The sequence below is a fragment of the Sorex fumeus genome, unplaced genomic scaffold (assembly GCF_029834395.1).
Source record: "Sorex fumeus unplaced genomic scaffold, SorFum_2.1 ptg000002l, whole genome shotgun sequence".
NCBI classification, from domain to species: Eukaryota; Metazoa; Chordata; class Mammalia; order Eulipotyphla; family Soricidae; genus Sorex; species Sorex fumeus.
The window spans coordinates 187,316-211,027 of NW_026606059.1; the positions used below are offsets into that span (position 1 = coordinate 187,316).

A 23,712-nucleotide genomic window follows, 5' to 3' on the forward strand; every position below is an offset into this window, starting at 1 on the left:
TTGAGGAGGCTTTCCTTGTTCTTCTTCACATTTCTTGTTCCTTTGTCAACGATTAAGTGGTCATATATGTGAGAGTCTGTGACAGAATATTGAACTCTGATCTACTGGTCTGCAGATCTGTTTCTAGCCCAATACCATGTTGTTTTAATTACTACTGCTTTGTAATGCAGTTTGAAGTTAGGGAAGATGATGCCACCCATCTTCTTTTTCCCAAGCATTGTTTTATTGTTCCATATGAATTTCAAGAGTGTCTTGTCTATTTCTTTGAAAAATGTTATGGGTATCCTGATAGGGACTGCATTAAATCTGTATAGTGCTTTGGGGAGTATTGCCATTTTGTTAATGTTAATGTTAACGTTTTATGTTGCGGGACCCGGGGCTGAGATCTCCGAGGGGCTCGGATAGGGACTGGGCCTCCTCCACCCAGATCCCCCATCTTCCAGTAGCTAGGCGTTACACCCACCAACTGCCCCCGGCACCGTGTAATACCATCAATGGCCAAGACCCAGAGACTATAAAAGCCAAACTCCCGGAAGCATGCAGCTGCCTATTGTCTAGTTCTAGCTCTTGGAGAACCCGGCAGGCTACCGTGAGTATCCTGCCTGCATGGCAGAGTCTGGCAAGTTCCCCCGTGATGTATTCCATATGCCAAAACCCAGTAACAATGATGTATCTCATTTCCCTGACCCTGAAAGAGCCTCCAATGTGGCACTTGCTAAAATCCCAGGGTTAGGACGAATGGAGACATTACTGGTGCCTGCTCAAGGAAATCGATGAAGAACAGGTTGATAGTGATACAGTGATACAGTGAATGTTAATGTTAATGTTAATCCTCCCTATCCATGAGTAGGGGATGTGTCTCCATTTCCCAGTGTCCTCTTTTATTTCTTGAAGTAGTGTTTTGTAATTTTCCTTGTATCCTTCACTTTGTTGGTTAAGCTGATTCCAAGGTACTTGATTTTCTGGGGAACAGGATTGTTTTTTTTTTTATTGTCTCTTTCTTCTCTTTTGTTATTTGTATATAAGAAAGTCATGGAGTTTTGGGTGTTGATTTTGTGGGCTGCCACTTTACTATACAGAAGGTTATGAAAATTAAATGGAGTAATACCCCTGCAAGGCATTCAGTGAGCTGCCTGGCACATGGGAAAAAGAAAGCAATGTTTTGCTCTGCTTCTGCTATTACTATTATTAGTCCTCTATTTAGGACAGCAGCCTTAACCCAGATGACATGTCTAGGACTGGATCTAGTAACCCAAGCACAGACTCCCTGGAAACTTCCTGGAGTAGCATCGGTCACCTTCATACCCATCTGCTATGTCTGTCTGTCTAATTGGACACCAAGGACATCTTGCCATACCCTTAAGACACAGCCTCACAAATCTGGCTGCAGGCCCAGTCAGACACAGCATGTTAGGTCAGTTTCCCTTCATCTGCCCCATATATTCTGTCAAATTCACTTTCTATCTGCCCTTACCTTCCATAGGGCTTTATGAGAAAGTTATTGCATGTCTCAGTCAAGGAAATAGTAAGTGAAATGGTGTTCCATCCATATTTTACTGAAGCTCTCTCTGGAGGTGGAGATATGGAAGCCCTTGTTTATTCTATCTCCATTTGTCTATATTTTTTGAGTAAAAGCAAGTCATTTGTATACAGAACATCTTTAACAGGGACAGAGAACCAATCTGGGGGAGGGGAGAAGGAAGTTCTATTTTATTTGCCCAAGAGATAAAAATCACTTTTAAATTTCTGCGATGTATTCTTTTTTCTCATGTGATCTCATTAACATAAAAAAAGAAAAAATGAAAGTTCCTTGCTAAGAGGTTGGGCACAAGTATTAAATGAGAACACATTTTTGTATTTCTAATGACACATGTTCCAATCAATTTCTATTCTCCATAATGGCCACCTCAGTGCCAACTCAGAGTCATCTTTCCTGAGGGATGCTTTGAACAATTTGCCTCCTCTCCACAGATGGAGATCCACTAGTGAGTCACCTATCACCAGCATTCCCAGGACTACAAGGTTTACTGGGACTAAGGACTTTCAGACCCAAATCTATGATCATTCTAAACAAGCCCGAATAAAGCAGTCACTCTCTCTTCGGCCTGCACTCGTTCTCAGCAGCTGGCTAAATTCATTTCCTCTGAAGCCACCACAGCCCCCATGTGGCAACCCTCTGCAGACACACTGTAGACCAGGACTCCTCTGACTCCTCTGATATTCACCAGGCTGTGTTCCCCTGACTTGCAAGGCATTTGGATTTCTACTGCTACTATTTTTGTAGACTAATTGAATCTAAAACTTAGTGGCTTAAAACAAAACTGTATTTCACCTCTCAAAATCCTGAGCAGCGACTGGGCTTGACCATGTAGTTCATTTGTGGGTCTCACTTGCTGTTCAGATGCTCAGCAGCTTGGCCAGACCTCTGCTCCACCCCGGGAAAAGATGGGTGGAGAAACTAGCCTGGCCAGGATGATTTAATGCACCCTTCCTCATGATCACCTTGTGTTTCCCATAGCACAGTTGTCTCACAGATTCCATGAAGTAGTAAGTGTAAACTAAATTAATAAATCAGTCTCTGCTGGAAGCTAGAATAGTATGCCATCAGCATGAAAACCAGCACAAGGTCACAGAACCCAAATAAACCCAAAGGAAGGGGACATGTATTTTGCTTGAAGGACATATTGATGATGATGATGATGTAAAAAAAGTTTCTGTTACCAAAGAATTTAAATCCATCCTTAATCTTACACACTGAATGTTTTCTCTTCCTCTACCTCCTTCTCAAGAGGATTCCATTCTCAAATCTTTCTTCGCCCACCCTGCCTCTCCTCATACCTCCTCATCCACATCTCTGTACTTTTACACGTGCTGTCTCTGGCCAAGACTTATCTCACCACCTCACATTCTATTTTCCTCTCCCTGTTCAACTCTGACTACTCGCTCCTCTTACTGAGGGGTAGTAACTAATTTGATGTCCCAAAACCAGTTAGTGTGCTCTTCATCATTGTCCCCACACACCTAAGCAGAATGTATTTGTCTCCTTGACTGGAAGGTGAAAGCCTGAGAAGTTAGAGTTGGAGTCTTCTTCTCTACCTCTAACTTCTCTAGTGAGAGACACAGTTCCCCAAAGTATACAGAACTATGGGTTGAGATAGACACATGTATGTATCCATTTGCTTTCTTACTGAAATGGCATATCTCGGTTAATCCAGGAAAGTCAGTTTGGCTAATTGTGGCACTGACATTTAGTTGTTCTGATTAAGAGTTTTCATCTCTGAACAAATCTGATACTTATTCCTCTGGCAGCTAGCAGTATCTTTCTGTATTGCAGTGAATCTGAGCCAAAGGATTTGTTTATACCTGTTTGGCTATTTTCTGCTACAATGCACAGGCACTAATTTTATGATATATTACTTAATGAGGATGACATTCTTGGTGATGCTGGAATGACTTTGATGTCTCCTCATGTGTGATGCATATCTGACTGAGATGAAGTTATTGTACACAACAGTTTGGCTTCCACATTGGGAGACCACTAGGGAGAATCTGATGGCTGTATCTCCTCACACCTAAATCCTCTTCCTTTCTGAAATACTGCTGTTCCACTGCCACAATACATTGTCTAATTGTCATTATTCATTTGGAACATGTGTGTCCTCAGGTTGACCCCTAGCAGTCTGGACCACAACCAGTTTATAATCCCTCATTTCTTTTCTATCAAGTCATAATTGAGATTACTGAATGTGAAGAAGCGACTTGCATAGAGGTTTTCAAACCAATTTTTAAGGCACTTCCATTTTATGTGGTCAACCCTGTTTCAAATTATGAATGAGGTGGTCAACCCTGTTTCAAATTATGAATGAGAAGAAAGTTAGATCAAAAAAATCCCATTCACAATTGTACCACAGAAAATCAAGTACCTCAGAATCCCTTCACAAAGTACAAAACACTACTTCAAGATATAAAAGAGGACACAAGGAAATGGAAACCCATCCCCTGCTTATCAATTGGGAGAATTAATATCGTTAAAATGGCAATACTCCCCAAAGCATTATAAAGATTCAATGCATTCCCTACAAGGATTCCCATGACATTTTTTAATGAAATTGATCAAACATTCCTGAAATTCATATGGAACAATAAACGTCTACAAATTGCTAAAGCAATCCTTAGGAAAAAGAAGATTGGAGGCATCACCCTCCCAACTTTGAACTCTACTACAAAGCGGTAATAATTAAAATAGCATGGTATTTGACCCAGGGGCCATTAAGACCTTCTATAAGAGATCACTAGCATGTTGTGAAAGGTTGAGCCTTGTGTGCATATATGTATACATATTTATGTATACACATACACACACATATAAAGGTAAAGGTAAAGGCCCTCCCGTTGTTCATTGATTTGCTCGAGCGGGCCCAGTAACGTCTCCATTGGAGACTTTGTTGTTACTGTGTTTGGCATATCGAATACATCACGGGTGGCTTGCCAGGCTCTGCCATGTGGGCAAGATACTCTCGGTAGCTTGCTGGGCTCTCCGAGAGGGGCGGAGGAATTGAACTCGGGTCGGCCATGTTGGCTGCGTGCAAGGCAAACGCCCTACCGCTGTGCTATCGCTCCAGCCCACACACACATATATGTGTGTGTGTATATATATATAGATATGTACATATACATATCTATATATATATATATAAAATCTGTTTAAAAAACAAACAGCATGGTATTGGTATAAAGACAGACCTGCAGATCAATGGAATAGAGTTGAATATCCTGGCACAGATCCTCAAATATATGATCACCTAATCTTTGATAAGGGAGCAAGAAAAATGAAGTAAAGCAAGGAGAGACTCTTTAACAAGTGGTGCTGAACAAACTGGACTGCTATATGTTAAAAAATTAACTCTGACCTCTACATAATGCCATGCACAAAAATCATATTAAATGGATTAAAGACCTCCACATAGAACATTTGATGGAAGGCATATTTGAATAGATTTTCACTGAATGTAATATTTTATATATCTTACAGAGATTAATTATTATTATAACACCTTTTAAAGCATGTATTTTTACTTGATGAAAACAATATTATATAAATAAAACATATAGGAAGCACTATGTACATATACATACATATCACCAAAAACAGGAAAGAATAGCCTTTATTGGCACTATTGCTAAATTAAATTCCTACAAAATAAATTTTAACATATAGACAGTTTTTTTAATCTAATCACTGTGAGATACACAGTTACAACGTTGTTCATGATTGAGTTTCAATCATGCAATGTTCCAACACCCATTCCTTCACCAGTGTACATTTTCCACCAAAGGTCTACTATAGGATAACATTGTTTTGTCCTTTCTGCATAGCCTCAGGTACTTTAGGTTTATTGGGTTGCCCCCATCACAGTGCTCCCATTCCTCTGTGTTTATTTGTAACTTTTTTTTTGTGCTCTGTTGACTTATAAATACTGTTTTTCTCTTCTCCCCAAGTCCTTTGCATAGTTTATTCAGAGCAATGTCCTTTTTTTATGGACACAAGAAGAGAGTATATGCTATGCTTTTGTAATGTGACTCTCAGTGTTATTTTCCTCCTGGGCATCTGTTCTCTCGACCTCAGCCTCAGCTGCCTTTACTTCCTACTACCCCCAAAAGCAGGGTTCTGACAACGGACTGGATGGAACCAGGGCACGCGGTAAGCTATGTGCTACCCTTGCATCGAGATGGGCCTGGCCAAGGTGCCATAATGCTTAACTATAAGTTAAAAGCTTAGTCATGGACAAATGCTGCTATGATCAAAAAAGTAATAACTAGATTCGGACCCTGCTATGGTTAGGAAAGATTAATCTGGCCTGAGCTCTGTAGTCTGAGTCTGTGGCAAGATGTTCCTAGGAGAGCTGCCTTGCAAACTTCAACCTATCTCTTACTATGTCCATACAAAAATAACTAGTATTAAGATGTTGATAGAGTTACTGGACTGAGGAAAGGAGAAAAACACCTTGAGGTATTTTGCCCTTGGGCAGTCAGGAAGGGCTTTGGAATATCTTATATGGTGTTCCCTTTGAACTTGGTGGGACCTTAGGAAGGGCTTTCTTATGTTGATTTTGCTACCAGACTGGGTGCAGTGCTGGCCCAGAGTGCTAGGGAGATGGAGAGACAAGAGAGCTGAAGAGAGATGAGAAAGAGAGAGAGCAGGGCAGCACAATGGAGTGTAGAGAGAATAGCAAGGGGAACAGAGAGAGAAGAATGTAGAAGAAGAATACAGGAGCAGGCACGTGGAGAGAGGGAGCCCAGGCTGTGATATGGAGGGTGGAGAGACGAGTGGGAGAGACAGAAGGAGATGGGAACGTGGGGCAGTGTGAGACTAGAATGGGAGGCTCAGAGAGACTGGGGCAGGCACGCGGGGAGAATGGAATAAATGACATCTGATCAACCAACTGGCTTGGCCCTTTTTTCATCCACCATCTGCCCTGTGACCAGGGCTGCCCTGGCTGGAGGAGCAGCCGGAGGCCCTCCCACCCCGAACCTGAGCAAGGGGAGGTCCGCCGGGTCTCTCCCTGGCCCGCCCCACCCTCCAGATATTCCTGAGCAAGGGGAGGTCCGCCGGGTCTCTCCCTGGCCCGCCCTACCCTCCAGATATTTTACAGTCTAGGATTTCTCTCCCATCCCCCATCACCTAGTCTGCCTCTCTCTCTCTCTCTCTCTCTCTCTCTCTCTCTCTCTCTCTCTCTCTCTCTCTCTCTCTCTCTTCTTTCTCTCTCTCCATTTCCCTCTTCTCCCTCTCCCCTCTCTCTCCTTTTTGGCACTGTTACTAAAAGGTTATCATGTATATCACTTTACCTCCTTCCAGGACTCATCCTTGTCCAGAGTGATCACTTCCAACTATCATTCTCATATTGATCCCTTCTCTGTCCTAACTGCACTGACCCACATGTGGCAATCTTCCTATCAATGACCAGTCTTCTTGACCCTCATTTTTATGCATTTCTACTCATCTTTGGATATTAGTTTCATACTATGTTTGTTTCCACAAATGAGTGCAATCATTCTGTCTGTCCCTTTCCCTCTGACTCAATTTACTCAGCATCATACTCTCCATATCTATCCATGTACAAGCAAATTTCATGACTTCATTTTTTTCCTAACGCTGCATAGTATTCCATTTTATAGGGTACCATCGTTTCTTTATTAACTCATCTGTTCTCAAGGACTTGGGTTGTTTCCAAATTCTCACAATTGTAAATAGTGCTGAAATGAACACATATTTCCAAATGGAGTCAATGTGACAAAGAGTAGAGCATTCAGCTTCATCCTGAGAAACAGGAATTGTAAAAGTACTCACGTTCCACAAAATAAGAACTGGCATCAATCTTCCAGATGATCTGACCCCGGTGAGAACCATTGACTCCGCGGTTCTTATAGTCCAGGAAATTTTCTGACAAGACCTCATCTGTATTCCCAGGAAAAAAGAAGCAAAACAGAGAAGCATGAGAATTAATATCATATTTAAGAAAATAAAGGAAAGAGGTAAAGTATATCATTTCAACTTCCAGCAACACCAACAACTAAACACCTGGAATCACAGAATCAGGGACTAGAATTTCAGTACCATCTGAATCACTCCTTTCTAAATGGAGGAAGCTCCTTCCACACTATAGCACACTTTTAGTAAGTGACCGTCTAGCTGTTTCTTAAATACTTCCCAAAACAGAAATAAATGCTTCTATGGCAGTTTATTTTACTTTTCAATGTCCCTTGCATGTGAGAAATTCCAACGCAAAAAGCTTTCATCAACTGGTCCCTATGTGTGTCTTCGAAAAGACAAAAATAAATATGCAATGACAGTTCATTTGGTACCCAGTTCTCATTATTTCTCTACCTGGATATCCATAATCAACCTATAAGTGGAACCCACTCATGTATTTATCTGTCTTGCCTATAGTCACTTTTGCATTCATTATTTTATGCAACAGATACTTATAGAGACCAAACCATCTCTCGTGCTGGCAATGATGCAAGATCTTCTGTGTTGGGTAAAACTAGTACATACCTTTCTGAATTAAAGTTATAAACAATTGGGATTAGAGAGGTAGCACAGTGAGTAGGATGCTTGCCTTCCATCCAACACCCATAGGAGTGATCCTATGGTTCCCCAAACCCACAAGAGTGATCTCTGAATTAAGACCCAGGAAGAAGCCCTGAGAACCACCAGTAGTGGCCCCAAAACAACAATAACAAAAATCACAATCACGATCATCCTGTTGTTTGTCGATTGCCTCGAGCATGCACCAGTCATGTCTCCTTCATGCTAGCCCTGATCACTTGATCATTTGACTTCCCGTTAATCGTCGATTTGCTCAAGCAGGCGCCAGCAACGTCTCCATTTGTCCCTGTCGCGTGTTAGTGTAGCCCAGTGGCGTCTGTTCGTTCTAGGAACATGAAGAGCCTCAAACCGATCGTTCAGGAACTTGATGAAAACTGACCATCTGGCAGGTGGGTGGCCACGCAGTCTTTTGATGTCCCGTGGAATCCAGTCGGTAACGGCTCTAGCCCAGCGGTCGTCTCCAAATCTGATTATGTGTCCAGTCCATCTGATTTTTGACGCCTTGGCAAACGAGACAGCGTCCCTGATTCTTGAGCATTGACGAAGATCAGAACTCCAGATTCTTTCTCTAATTTGAGTGAAATGTGACACTCCAAGCATAGCTCTTTCGATTCCTCTTTGGGAGACTCAAATAGCGTTCTCATCCTGTTTGCATAGGGCCCAGGTCTCTGAGGCATATGTTAATGCAGGAAGAACAGTGGAATTGAAGAGATGTCCCTGGAGCTGGAGGTTCTTCGTTCTCTTAGCTATTTCTTCCAGAATTGCCATACCATATTTGACAGGATTCAAATATGGTTTGAACCATGGAAACACCTACAAGGTGTTGAACCATGGAGACACCTACAAGGGCGATTAGAGGCTGCCCCAAAAGCCTTTATCCCTCTCAGAGAGCCTGGCAAGCTACCAAGATTATTCAGCCCGCACGGCAGAGCCTCGCAAGCTATCCATTTTGTATTTGATATGCCAAAACCAGTAATTACAATGGGTCTCATTCCTCTGACCCAGAAAGCATCACCAAAATGGCAGCATTGAGAAGGAAAAGGAAGGAGAGGCTGATAAAATCTCAAGGCTGAACTAGGCTGCCAAAACAAAGAAAGACAAAAATGATTGTCTGTATTTTCAATGCACGTATGGTAGCATCGGATGCATCCATCAAAGACCTTATGGTACAAGCACAAAAGATCAAGTACGACATCATTGGTCTGACCAAGACAAGAAGGCATCAATCACATCATGCTGTTTTCAACACTGGAGAAGAATTGTTCCTCAGAACATGCGATAAAAGAGGCATCAGAGGCGTCGGTGTCCTTGTCAACATGAACTTGGCCATGAGCATTGATTCATTTGAATGCCTAACACGCCGAATCGGATGATTACACTTGAATAGATGTGGCTCACTGCCAGCAGTTTCTATCTTCGTTGTCTACGCACCAACATCCAATTATGATGAAGGAGAAATTGAGAAGTTCTACATGGAGCTGGAGAAGTTCTATAAAGAAGACCACACCTTCTACAAGATCATTGTCGGTGATTTTAATGCCAAGATAGGACCGAGAAGATCAGCCGAAGAACTCCACATTGGGACCCATGGCCTATAATGGAATGAACAGGGTGAGAGACTATCTGAGTTCATCATGTCGACCAAGACCATCTATGGTAACTCACAGTTCCATGAGGCTGAATCTAAACGTTGGATATGGGAGTCTCCCGGTGGATGGTTCCACAACGAAATAGACCACATCATATTCAATCGACGGTTTTGCATGACTGATGTCGCTGTTGTCCCAAAATTCCAAATGGGATCAGACCACTGTCTCCTTCATGCAAAATTCTACTTCACAGAGTGGGGAGAAAGGGCTGCAAAGCTTAAGAAGAGAACTCTCAGAACGACCACCAACTGGGAGCTCTTTGGCACTATTGCTACAACATGGGAAGATGCTGTTGTTGACACTGATGAGGAATACGATTGACTGGTTCAGCACCTCCATGATTGTGCGAGGAACGCCAAGAGAGAGATAGTCCTAGCCCTGAGATTCTAGAAAGTGCCGCATCCAAGGCTCTTTCAGGGTTTGGAGAATGAGACCTATCATTGTTACTGGTATTCAGCATATTGGGTACGCCACGGGGAGTTTGCCAGACTCTGCTGTGTGGGCAGGTTACATTCGGTAGCTTGCCAGATTGTCCAAAGCAAGAATGAGATAATAAGATGTCACTTCCAGGAGCTGGGCTTTATAATCTCTGGGTCTTGGCCGTTGATGGGATTACATGGTGCTGGGGGAAAGTTGGTGGGTGTGACCCCCGCCTACTGGAAGATGGAGGATCTGGGTGGAGGATGCTCAGCCCTGATCCGAGCAGGCTTGGAGATCTCAGCCCCAGGACCTGCATGCCTTTGTTCCTCTGCCGGTACCTTCATGCATGTGGAGAGTAGTCTCAGCATGGTTGTGGCTGGTTCTGGAGGTCTTCGGCAAAATAACACATATTTTAAAGAGAATAAGGTACATATTGTTGTATTTATTTAAACACTTTTTGAGTGATTGCTAATTGGTCCTGACAAGTCTCATTTCTTTCACTAATCACACTTCACTGCAAATATTATATAAGAAAATAGAATATATATTCTTGTTGAATCAAAACACAAACACTGTCCTCCCAATGTTCATTGATTTGCTCGAGCAGGCCCAGTAATGTCTCCATTTTGAGACTTGTTACTGTGCTTGGCATATTGAATATGTCATGGGTAACTTGTCAGGCTTTACCGTGTGGGCAAGATACTCTCGGTAGCTTCCCAGGCTCTCCGAGAGGGGCAGAGAAATCAAACCTGGCTCAGCTGGGCTGACTGTGCACAAGGCAAACACCCTACCACTGTGCTATCGCTCCATCCCCTTGTTGAATCACTTATGCTAAAATGTGAACTTCTTCTCCAAAAGTGTTCATTATCAATTATTATGCATGTTAATAATGTTTACTTGTGAATCCAGTATAATTAATTTTCAGTGTTGCACAGGACCTGATGGTACAAGCGCAAAAGATCAAGTATGACATCATTGGTCTGACCAAGACATCAGATGGGTTGGACACGTAATAAGATTTGGAGACGACCGCTGGACTAGAGCCGTTACCAACTAGATTTCATGGGACGTCAAAAGACTGCATGGCCGCCCACCTACCAGATGGTCAGACTTCTTCATCAAGACCCTTAACGATTGGTTTGAAGCTCTTCGTGTTCTTAGAACGAACAGACACCATTGGGCTATACTAGCACGCGAAAGGGACAAATGGAGATGTTACTGGTGCCCGCTCGAGCAAATCGATGATTAGCAGGAAGTCAAGTGATCAAGAGACCAAGTGTTGCACAGAAAAACAGTCCAGAAAACCAGTACAGTCAAGACAATTATGCAAAGATGATGAATGTATGACATTACATATTGGAGAAATGAACTTTTGGTTGCATCTCTAGAAATGACTATAAAATAACACTGGATCTCCAGGGTGACTGCATGTGAGAGGCATGGAGTAGAGCATGCTTTGTACAAGAACCCTGCACAGGAACCATGATCTATAAAAAAAGTGACTCTTGCAACAGGCCACACAGGAACACCTTTCCACCAAAAAGACAGTAACTAATTTTATGGAAGAGTTCAATGCCTCAAACCTATGCTTCTTTTAGCCATGATAAATAGCAGGACTGTCATTCACCTCTGCCCTCCCATCTTGCAAAGGCTTATTCCAATGTGCAGCCCTCAGTGGGATAAAGTTGTACAAGTTTGGAAAATGTGGTTTTGGGGAAATCAGATTCTGTACTAGGGAAAGGTACTTGAGAAAAGAAGAGGACTATAATGGAAAATGGGGCCAAGCTACACTCACAACCACATTGAAGAATTGCAACCAAAACACTCTTTCAAGGGCCTTTCTTCTTTGTGACTGTGGAAGTCTCTTTCTGATAGATATGTTCATGAGATTATACGGACACGAACAGACCTCTTAGAGCAGGAAGGTCATGTTTACCACTGCTAACTATGTTACCCTGGACAGGTTAACTAATTCCTCTAAGTCTCTGACTCCTCATTTCAAAATGGGACTAGTACTATTATCAACCTCTAAAGAATATTGGGAGAATTAAATAAGCTAACATACACATAATGTTTTTAGATCATGAGATATTTCTGTTCACTGTCTGAGCCAAAATAGGGCTATTACAAAGTTCCATGTATAAAATCATTAATAACCTAAAATATCTAGGCAAGTAATATTTAAATTTCTGGCCAGATAATCTCATCGGCCACCCTCCAGAATTCACGGTTGCTTCTCCCTGAAGGGAGCATAAAATTAGGCCCCCCCCCATAACCATGCTACCGGACTCCACACAAGCCTGTTTTCACTTGGGGTGCTCCCCACCCCAAGGGACCCAGCCCCAGCAGCCAACCTCCACAACCGAACTACCGCCATGCTCCAGGCCGCTTTCCACACATTTGGGCCAAGCTTCACATTGAGTGAACATATTCCTGGACCACGCAGCTGCTTTTGCAGCCATGTTACACATCATAAGACACTCTCTACCCATTTTCCATAATTACCACACCATATTTGATGGGGTTCAAACAGTAGGCAACTAATCATAGAGGGAAATATATATATATATATATATATATAGTCCCTCACCACCCTGAGCAGAGCTTTGGCAGCCGAAGACCTCTGGAACCCAGCCACAGTCATGCTCAAGGCCATTCTCCACACCTCACACATGAAGAAACCGGTAGAGAAACCCAGGTGTGCAAGACCCGGGGCTGAGATCTTCAAGCATGCTGGGATCAGGACTGGGTCTCCACCACCCAGATCCCCCATTTTCCAGTAGCTAGACAGTTACACCCACAAACTGCTCCCAGCACCATGCAATCCCATCAACAGCCAAGATTCAGAGACTATAAAATAAAGTTCCCGGAAGAGAGTGATGCAGAGTCTACTGCCCCTGCACCTGGCTGTCTTCAACGGGGCCCCTCAGACGGGGGAGGGTTGAGTTTTCCTCCCTGCCTTGAGCAGAGCCCCGGCAGCTGAAGACCTCTGGAACCCAGCCACAGCCATGCTCAAGGCCACTTCCACATGCTTGGATCAGCCTCACGCATAAAGGAACTGGCAGAGGAACCCAGGTGTGCGGGACCCGGGACTGAGATCTCCAAGCCTGCTCGGATTGGACTGGGCCTCCTCCATCCAGATCCCCCATTTTCCAGTAGCTTGGTAGCTACTGGAAACCCACAAACAGCCCCAGGTGCCATGTAATCCCATCAAAGGCCAAGATCCAGAGACTAAAACAAAGATCTTATAGTCTAGTTCTTATAGACTATAGAACTATCATCTATAGTCTAGTACTCCCTCTTGGAGAACCCAGCAGGCTACTGAGAGTATTCTGCCCAAATGGCAGAGCCTGGAAAGCTCCTCGTGGCATATTCAATATGGCAAAAACAGTAACAATAATGGGTCTCATTCCCCTGACCCTCCAATGTGGCACAGTTGGGAATGATGAGTATAAGAGGCTGCTAAAATCTCAGGGCTGGGGCTGGAGCAATAGCACAGCAGGTAGGGCAGTTGTTCACGGCCAACCCGGGTTCGATTCCCAGCATCGCATATGGTCCCCCGAGCACTGCCAGGAGTAATTCCTGAGTGCATGAACCAGGAGTAACCCCTGTGAGTCGCTAGGTGTGACCCAAAAAGCAAAAATAAATAAATAAATAAATAAAATCTCAGGGCTAGGACAAATGCAGACATTACTGGTGTCCACTCAAGCAAATCGATGACCAATGGGATGACAGAGATACAGTGACACATATTTTCAGACATATATGCCAAAGATCACACCACCCAAACTTTAACAACATGTTAGTGATATATTATAGGATGTCTTAAAGGCTCCTGCCAAAATAGAACAATCTTCACACTGTTTCCCATATGAACACTTTTTTGTAAGCATGTTCAGCAGTTCTTCATAACAGAAAATACATAATATACTCTTTCATTTGTGTTTTGGGACAGGGATTGGGGCTTGGGATGGAAACATCCAGAATTTGGTGGTGGGAAGGTGTAATGGTGGTGGGATGGGTGTTTGAATATCAAATGTAATCAAATATTGTGAAGTAATTTGTAGAATAAAATTTTTTTAAAAATTAAATTTCTATCATTACTCATTTTGTACAGACTATGGAAATATATTAAATTCCTCAAAAACAGATAACATATACTGAATATTTATTCTAGTGTATAGAATCCTATCTCTTACTTCACCATTTATAATAGAGAGAGTATCTTTGTGGATTATTAAAATTTTGAGTCACAAATATCCAGTAAAACTGTAAGAAATAAACACAACTAGGGGGTGCAGAGACAGTACAGTGGGTAGGGCATTTGCTTTGTATGCAGCCTGCCTGGGTTTGATCTCCAGGATCCCATATAGTCCCCTGAACCCACAGGAAGTGATTTCTACGCACAAATATAGGAGTTAAGCCCTGACTTCCACTGGTTGTGCCCCTGCCAATAAGTACAAACAAGAAATAAGTGTCGTAAAATAAAAATTATAATTTCCACATACCATCTTTCTAGGAAAGTATAGAAACAACAAAAGACAATTTGTTCTTGAGAGCAAAAAGGGTAGGTGAGTCCAGAATATATTTAAAAGGAGGGCTTACCCGCCACCTAAGTATCCTAAGTTCAACTGAAAAAAAATTTTTAATTAAAAATTCAAATGTGACCTCCATTTCTCAGAGAACTTGCTTTTTGATGACCATATCTCAGAAAATTCTCCAAGGAATTTTCTACTCTGCTTTGACTACAGTTTTGCTAACGAGTTGGTCGGAAGATCCAGAGAGAACTGACCTGCCTTTTGCAGTACTGAGCCAAGGTATAGAAGCCTTGCTCTTCTGTACTCAATGGGGATCCACAGGAAAGTGGTCAGGTAGGTCTTGAAACTTCAGGTCACTCTTCTGTGTTTTTTCTTCAGACTGTTTCTTTGTGTCCATGTTCTATCTGGTTCCACCTTAATTAGGAAGTACATACTGAGCTCTCTTATTTATGAACAGGGCATCAGATGTAAAGAAAAGAATTCTGTTCTTCAAGAGTTGCTGCACATGTGGCACCAGTCTGGGAGTTTCTGGGTACATGTGCTTGGCAGAGCCAATCATTAAAACATTAAATTTTAAGTCTCCACAAATTAAGTGTTTTTTTATGGAGGGGGAAAAAGTTGTACTTTCCTTAACTTCTTTCAACTCACAGTATGTGTTTTTCAAGCTAAAACACAGATACTGGGAAAATTTAAAAGTTGTTCTTGTTCCAGATAGTGCATTAAGTGCTCATTAAACTAACTAAAGTGGCTTCAAAGAGTCTCAGACCTTTAATATATATATGACACTCTAAGCATGGGCAAATAGAGTTTCCATTCTTATTTAATAACAGTGAACTTTTCCTGATGAAGGGCTAAATGAAATTCAATAAAACAAAACATGATGCTCCCCCATGTTGCATGAAGTAGGATATAATGAAACAGGATACTGCTATATCTGTGGGAATAATCACTCAATCACTTGACATCCTGTTACTCATCAATTTGCTTGAGCGGGCGCCAGTAACAACTCCATTCATCCCTGTCGTGTGCTAGTGTAGCCCAATGGCGTCTGCTCCTTCTAGGGACATGAAGAGCCTCAAACCGATCATTCAGGGTTTTAATGAAGAAGTCTGACCATCTTGTAGGTGGGTGGCCATGTGATCTTTTGACGTCCCATGGAATCCAGTCGGTAATGGCTCTAGTCCAGCAGTTGTCTCCAAATTGCATTACGTGTCCAGACCATCTTATTTTTGACACCTTGGCAAACAAGACAGCATCCCTGATTCTTGACCATCAACAGAGGTCGGAACTCTGGATTCTTTCTCTCATTTGAGTGAAGCATGATACTCCATGCATAGCTCTTTCAATTCCTCTTTGGGAGACCTGAATAGCATTCTCATCCTGTTTTCGTAGGGCTCACGTCTCTGAGGTGTATGTTAATGCAGGAAGAACAGTGGAATCGAAGAGATGTGCCCAGAGCTGGAGGTTCTTCATCCTCTTAGCTATTTCTTCAATGCTCCTGAAGGCGTTCCAAGCCTCTCTCTTCTTCCTGCACAACTCAGGTGCTAGGACATTCATCATGTTGACTTCTCGACCTAGGTACACATAACTGTTGCATTAGGAGATGATCATTCTGTTGAGAGCAAATGGAGTGTCAGGAACAAGACCAATTCTCATAAACAATGTCTTCATGAGATTCAGCTGTAGTTCGACCTTTCCACACTCATGGTCGAAGTCGGCCAGCATTTGTGCTGCTTGGCTAATGTTTGGTGTTATTAGAACGATGTCATCAACAAAGCGGAGGTGGTGTAATTGCCGACCATCTATCTTCACTCCCATTCCCTCCATTCCAGTCGTCACATGATATTCTCGAGGGTGGCATTGAAGAGTTTCGGTGAAATGGTATCACCCTACCAAACCCCTCTCTGGACATGGATGATCACTTCTTTGTAGAATGGTGAGATCCTGGTAGTGAATCTGTAATACTGCTCATGGAGGATCCTGATGTATTGAGTTTGAATACTCTGTTTGGCTAGGGCTTCAATGACCACTTCCGTCTCAACAGAATCAAAGGACTTCTTTAAATCAATGAATGTTAGACAGAGTGGCATCTTGAACTCCCGAGAAACCTCAATGAGCTTGGTTATCATGTGGATATGGTCATTCATGCTGAATCCTTTTTGGAACCTGGCTTGCTCGCATGGTTGTCCTTTATCTAGTGTTCTGCCAATCCTATTCAGGATGACGTGAGTAAACAGTTTGTAGATGACAGACAACAGGAATATTGGGCAATAGTTGCCAATGTAGTGAATGTCTCCCTTCTTGTACAGTAGTACAGTCCTGGTTTTCCATTGGGACAGAACCTTGCATTCAGACAGGTAGCATGTGAAGAGCCGAGCCAGTGTATTGATGAGTACTGACGGCAGGTTCTTCAGGTGTTCGGGTCAGATCTTGTCTGGGCTGGGTGCTATTTGCTTCTTTACCGACAAAATGGCATGTCAGGTTTTGGAAGGGAGAACGTTGGGAATGACATATCCATCCTGTGAAATTTGGTATGTGGGCAGGTGGATGTGGCTATTTTAGAGGTCCAAGTAGATGTTATGGATAATCTTCTCTATTGACCCTCTGGAAGATGTCCATCCATCAGGACATCGGAGGGCAGTCATCTTGTTCTTGTAGTTGGCAAAGGACAGGCAGGCATTGTGAATGCTTTTTCCGGCTTTTCCTGCATCTGCCAGCACTGCTGCTCTTCTCTCTTTGAGGTCTTCCTTTATCGCTTCTCTGCACTGCTTTGCGAGCTCGGACGTTCACTTGCTGGAATAATATTCATGTCTTTATCCATCATTGCCCTAATCCTATTGTGCAGAATATCACTGTTTTGTCACACCCATCTCAGTGCTCCCGAGTCACTCCCATTCTTTTGAACTCCCGAGAAACCTTAACTCTTCTCTGTGTTCTCCTCCTCAGCCAATTAATCATCTTATGCATAGTTTACCTTAAGCAATGTCCTTTCTGTATGGACACAGGATGACAGTTAATATTATGCTTTATAACTTGGGAGTTGATTGACTCCGAATAATATTTACTATAGGGCATCTCCAGGCTCGGCGGACCCAGGGACAGAGCTTCTCTGCTTGCTCCCACCACCACAGCCGTCGCCACACTCCAGGATGCTTTCTGGACCTGCGCGGCAGCTCCGGCCGAGACCCACGCACGACTGAAGACCCACAGAACAAGATAAGCGGAACTCTCTGAGACCTTGGACTCCAGGCTCGGCGGACCCAGGGACAGAGCTTCTCTGCTTGCTCCCACCACCACAGGTGACAAAGGGATTCTAATCAGGAGCCCCACCCTACCCTGCTTTCTTGACTCAGTTGCTCTTAATTCCAAAGGCAGGGTCCCGACGAGGGGCTGAATGGACCCAGGGCAAGCTGTGAGCTACCGTGGCATCGAAATGGGCCAGGCCAAAGCGCCACGACACTCAACTATAAGTTGAGGGCATGATCATGGACAAATGCTGTCATGATCCAAAAGTAAGTAACGACAAGACTAGGACCCTGCTGGGGCTAGGAAGACTAACCTGGCATGAAGGACTGTGGAATATATAGTGAGATGTCCTCAGGAAGAACCAAACTGTAAATTTATGTCCCTTACTGTGCTCATACAGAATGACATTGCTAGAAATATTAGAAGTAGATTTACTACAACTATTTAAGTAGATTACTAGCTGAGGAAGAACACACCCTTGTTGGGATCCCATCCTTGAGCAGATCTCCTAGTAATCTGGAGTAATCTCTTTAGATGAGATTTTATCCTTGAGTTAATCTCCTGGAGGAGTGGTCTTACCTCTCTTTGTTGATTTGTTTATGTTCAACCCACCTTTGTGTCACCGCCTTACATGATTGCTATTTAAACTAAGACTGTAGACTTGAGAGAGAGAGAGATCCAGAGCCAGAACAAGAGAGGCTCAAGCTTGAGAAAGAGAACAGCCGTCCTGATCCAGGCCACACATAGTGGCTCAAGAGCACCAAATGCGGGCAGTGAGACAGAGCCATCCAGAGAGGCCGTGAACACACAACCTTCATCATGCATAGTTTTTACACTGCTGCATTATGTAAATTTTGATTCAAAAAGGGAATATGAGAAGCTAAAATATGGGAATGAGAAACCTTCTCAAATAAAAATATAAAATAGATAATAAAGCCTAAGAAACACCAAGGATAAAAAAAAATGTTCACATCTGGAATATAAAACTTCAGAAATACCAAGGAAACATGAAAAGATCTTGGTTAAACTACTAGTCTGTTAGAATAAAGGCACTGATATGTTAAAAATAAACTATAGAAAGCACACTTAAGCATAGACAAAGGCAGGATTTCTCTGCCTAAGCAACAGCTTATATTCTGGGCTAGATTACTCTGTTGTGTGAGGCTTATCTGTGCACAATAGTGTTTTGTGATATCACTGGGCCCTATGCAACAGATGCCAGGAGTCACCTCCTACAGTGCAATATCTGGAAATATCTTTAGACATTACTATATTGGAGGTCTACCAAAGGTAAAACATCCCTAATTGAGAACCACTGGTCTATTATTTAAATAATCACCATAAATAAATACAAGTACAAATAGCTGTTAAATCAACAGATCAATTTAGTAAAAAACAGAAAAAGTAAAACAAACAAATGCAGGAAATAAGGACCAATAAATATGGCAAAAAACAAGTACTAATATAACAGTAAGTACAACACATGTAAATGTGCTGTTCAAGTATATTAAAAGTCAGAACACAGATAAGAAAAAAGCATATACTAAAAGTCACTTTTTAAACAAAAAAAAATGCAATTGGTAAATAAAAGAAAAAGGCAAAACAAATGAAAATTGAGACTAGCCATCAGAATTAAATTTTAAAAATATATCTAGATTGCATGTGTCCAGACAAGATCTGTTTCCTGGCACCACATGGCCCCCAAGCTCTGTCAGGTGCATCCTGGAGACCCACAAGAACCGCAGGGCCTGAGCAGTACTGCTCCGCAGGCCCTTCCACTGAACACTAGCCTGGATGGTGGAGAGTTGGTAGTGGAGACCCCAGGTCTCCTGAGCATGGTTGGGAGGCCCTTTCACCCACCCCCAGCGTCCCCCCCCCCCCCAACACACACACAGAAAACAGCAGAATTAAGCATCCAGAGATAAGACTCAGAGAAGAGAATTTTTTTCAACCTGGAAAAGTTCGGTTTTTTCCTCCATAAGCACAGTCTTCTCTCTCCTCTTGCTTTTCTCTAGAAATATGTCTTTATACAACTATTTTACTTCACTAAAAACTACCTAGAAAAATTCCTGACATGTGTGAGGCTGCTAGTTCGATTCTACTGAGAACAGTCCATAAGCATTACCAGGCCCACGCTGCTAGGTTGAGTACTGCCAGGGTGGCTCTTTAAAACATGGATTCACAAATCACGACGAATCACGACCATCCTGTTATTCATCGATTGCCTCGAGCAGGCCCCAGTAACGTCTCCTTCATCCTAGCCCTGAGATTATATTCAAGGCTCTTTAGGAGAATGAGACCCATTCTCCTAAAACCAGCTCCCGGAACCGCACGGCCACATTTGAGGCCACGCCACATCTTATTATGACATCTTATTATCTCATTCCTACTTTGGACAAACTGGCAGGCTACCGAATGTAGCCTGACCACATGGCAGAGTCTGGCATACTCCCCGTGGCGTACCCAATATGCCAAATACCAGAACATGGATTAATAATGTTTTAATTTTGTAATGTAAATACTAATGTGAAAACACTTCTATAGATATGCTCATTAATTTATCATTCTAGAGATTAGAATTATTAATTTCAGTCTTTTAGATCTATTAACCCAATTACACAGTAACATTCCCTGCATGTGGGTAAGCCATGGGCTATACTGAATGATTAACCCTCAGTATATAAAACCTATAAACAATTATATTTTACTTGTCAAAATTAAGTAACTTTTACTGCAAGACTATTTCCTGAAAATACTGATTTCGACTGATTCTATCTCTATGTACTCAACTTTGACCAAGTTGTATGATTCTGTTTATTTGCTAACATTTGAGAATCACTCTCCTGGAAACTGCTTTGGTGAGAAGTTTTTTTGTATAATATACAACTAAGACAATTGAGTATATAACTAAAAGCCATAACTAATCTGACTGAAGCCTGGGAATTCTGGTGATTTGTTTCCATTCTGTACCCAAGAAAATAAATCTATAAGTTAAACCAAGATTCAGTGGCAAGCAGTAAATATACCTTTTTTTAAATGATCCTACAGAAAAATCAATGCATGTTTGACTTTTGGAGATAAGGAACCCAAATCTTTAATGCCAACACAGGAGGCCAGTGGAAATGTGTGATTGTAAATCAGTTCAAGTTTTCACTAAAATAACGTAGTCTATTTATACATTCTTTGCCAATCAACAGGAGGATGAGAAAAGCTATTCATCATTCATCTGGTTTATGAACTACTGCATTAATAGGGCAATCAAAAGTGATTTTCTTGTAGATCAATGATATTGCTCTCTTGCCCTGTCACAGGGTTGCTGTGGTTGTGGCAGAAGAACAGCAGTGGTGATTTGGTGACAGTAACACGTCAGTGAGGACCACACATCTCTCCATGTCTAGATACTGCACCCACTCTCTTCATGCCAAAAGAAAAGTCATGTTTGTCTACAGATTATGAAGAAAGATTCACAAATCCAGACAATACTCCAAGACCGTTAGCCTAGAAGACTATGTAGCGGGCATGGCTGGACAACTTTCACTCACCAATGAGGTACATGCCAATCCAGTCTCCAGCATCCACCTCCTCCTTTATATCCCAGTGGATCACCAGGTCCTGCGAGTGTCCTATGGAATAGTAGGAGCTGCTGACCATGAGCGTGGAGCGGCTGTCTGAGGTGACCAGGTCGGTGTCGCTGGTGGAGCGGGGGATGGTCACGGTGCCGTGGGGGCCTGTTCTGAGGGCCATGCTGTGCAGCTGGCCAGGGCTGTAGCTGTGTCGCAGCGGCTCTTTGCAGCGGCGTCGATTCTGTGAGTTTCTCGATGGAGATGCCATGGCAGCCAGGCCTAAAAACCTGTTCTGGTACAGATTCTGTGGGGGTAAACAAGACAATAAGCAGGGACAAGAGATTATGGCATCAAGGTCGCTGTCTTCACAGGGAATAAAGAGGGAGCTGGAAAAATGAGATGTAGTTTACAGGAGTCCAAGGAAATTTTGTAACATGACACCGAACATCTTCCTTGAGACAGACAATATAGCTCTGGGCTTATACAGGAAAAGCAAGAAGGAAACATGAGTCCCCCAAGGACCACCCAGCATCTCCCCCTCTGCTGGAATCTGCCTCTCCCAGTTCCCTGTATCCTTGGTACTGATGCTTCACAATGTGTGTTGGATGGACTGGAAGTAATTCTACCCCCAAAGCGTTATCCATTGAGTTCTCCAACACAAATTCAAATTGATTCCATTTTATCTCTCCTGAAGGTAAAAACTGGTTATCAGCACTGAATATTTTTGTGAAATCCATAAATTTAAATACAACTAGAATTTTTTCTTCCTAATAAGTTAGCCATTTCACCTCCATTTACAACCCTTTGACTTTACAGATTATCTCCAGGGCATCTGAAACTTCTACTGAGGATTTCAGATATTCTAGTATCTTCTTCAAATACCACAGTTTTCTGCTTGTTTGGGTTTTGTTTTATGGTTACACCCAGGGATTCTCAAGGATTACTTCAGGCTCTTCACTCAGAAATTACTCCTGGCAGTGCTCAAGGGACCATATGGGATGTCAGAGATTAAACCCAAGTCAGGTACATGCAAGGCAAGCACCTTACCACTGTATCTCTAGCCTCCAAATACCATAATTTTTTAACCAAACCCAATTTACGGTGACTGTGTCTGCCTTGGAGATACGCTACAGCAAAAATCATTACATCTAATAAGGGAAAAATAAGCATGATTTTTGTTGAAGACAACACTGGCTGAGCTGATACAGAGCACTGACTCAACTGTTTTGAATACAAAGATTATTTATCTATTTTTCAGTTTGGGGACACACCCAGCAGTGTATGGCTTACTCCTGGCTTTTTTGTCAGGTATCATTACTGGTGGCACTCAGGGGACCATATGCAGTACCTGGGATTTAAGCAGGCATCCAAGTGTTTTATCTACTATATTCTTTCTGGTTCTTAAAGAGACTTTTTTTAAAACACAGAAAGAGTAATTATATAGAACTTTAATAAATTCTATATATTTTTAACTACCAAGGGTTATTCTTACATTATTAAAGAATTACTAAAACATAGAATTTAAAACTAAAAATTGTGGGTTCCTTTGATGTAAGCAAGTAGACAGGGAAGGGTCCCAATGGAAATGGAATTCCTTGGATGTAATAAAACTACCTAATCTTAAGGCCACCAGCGCCCACCTTGTGAGTGCAGGAACTAAGGCCTGATAAGACCTGCCTGGCCTGGCACCAGTAACAGACCCAGAGAAGGCTGGGACCTTTCCCCCCACCCGCCCACACCCACCACCCCCTAGAAGTTCCAGCAGGAACAGAAGGCCAGGAAAGGAATTTCAAAGACCATTGACCACTCACAACTCTACCTACTTGGCAACCTCCCTAGCAATGGACTTTTAATGTAGATAGAAGCCCCACATTGGGGCTGGTTGGGAAAACCCTATTAAGAGTTTGAACCAAGAAAGGATGCATATGCTGCCTGAGTCTGTATGCTGCTTGTGATGTGGCCCAGCACATGGGGTACCTGAGCACATGTGTCATCACATCTCCCCTCTTGAGATGTGTACTTTAATGCTTTCATATCTAATGCTGGGATGTGTGGGGGCTCTCTTCACCATTGGAGAGCATGTGTTCTCTCTTGAGTACCCTACTCTCTCACTCACTTTCTCTCCCTCCTTCCCCTTGCTAAACACTTCCAAATAAAATCTGTTTTCCCTTCACTGCCATTTACTC

The 23,712-nt window shown here is 42.6% G+C and overlaps 1 protein-coding gene across 1 annotated transcript in view; it reads right to left on the bottom strand.

Annotated features, from left to right (window-relative positions):
- Positions 1–23,712, bottom strand: part of HECW1 (HECT, C2 and WW domain containing E3 ubiquitin protein ligase 1) — a 310,169-nt gene that overhangs the window by 156,919 nt on the left and 129,538 nt on the right. The window contains exons 5-6 of the mRNA XM_056112411.1: positions 21,506–21,830; positions 7,349–7,456 (exon numbers count right to left, since the gene is read on the bottom strand). Of these exons, the coding sequence (XP_055968386.1) occupies positions 7,349–7,456; positions 21,506–21,830 (433 nt within the window). The remainder of the gene's footprint in view (positions 1–7,348; positions 7,457–21,505; positions 21,831–23,712) is intronic.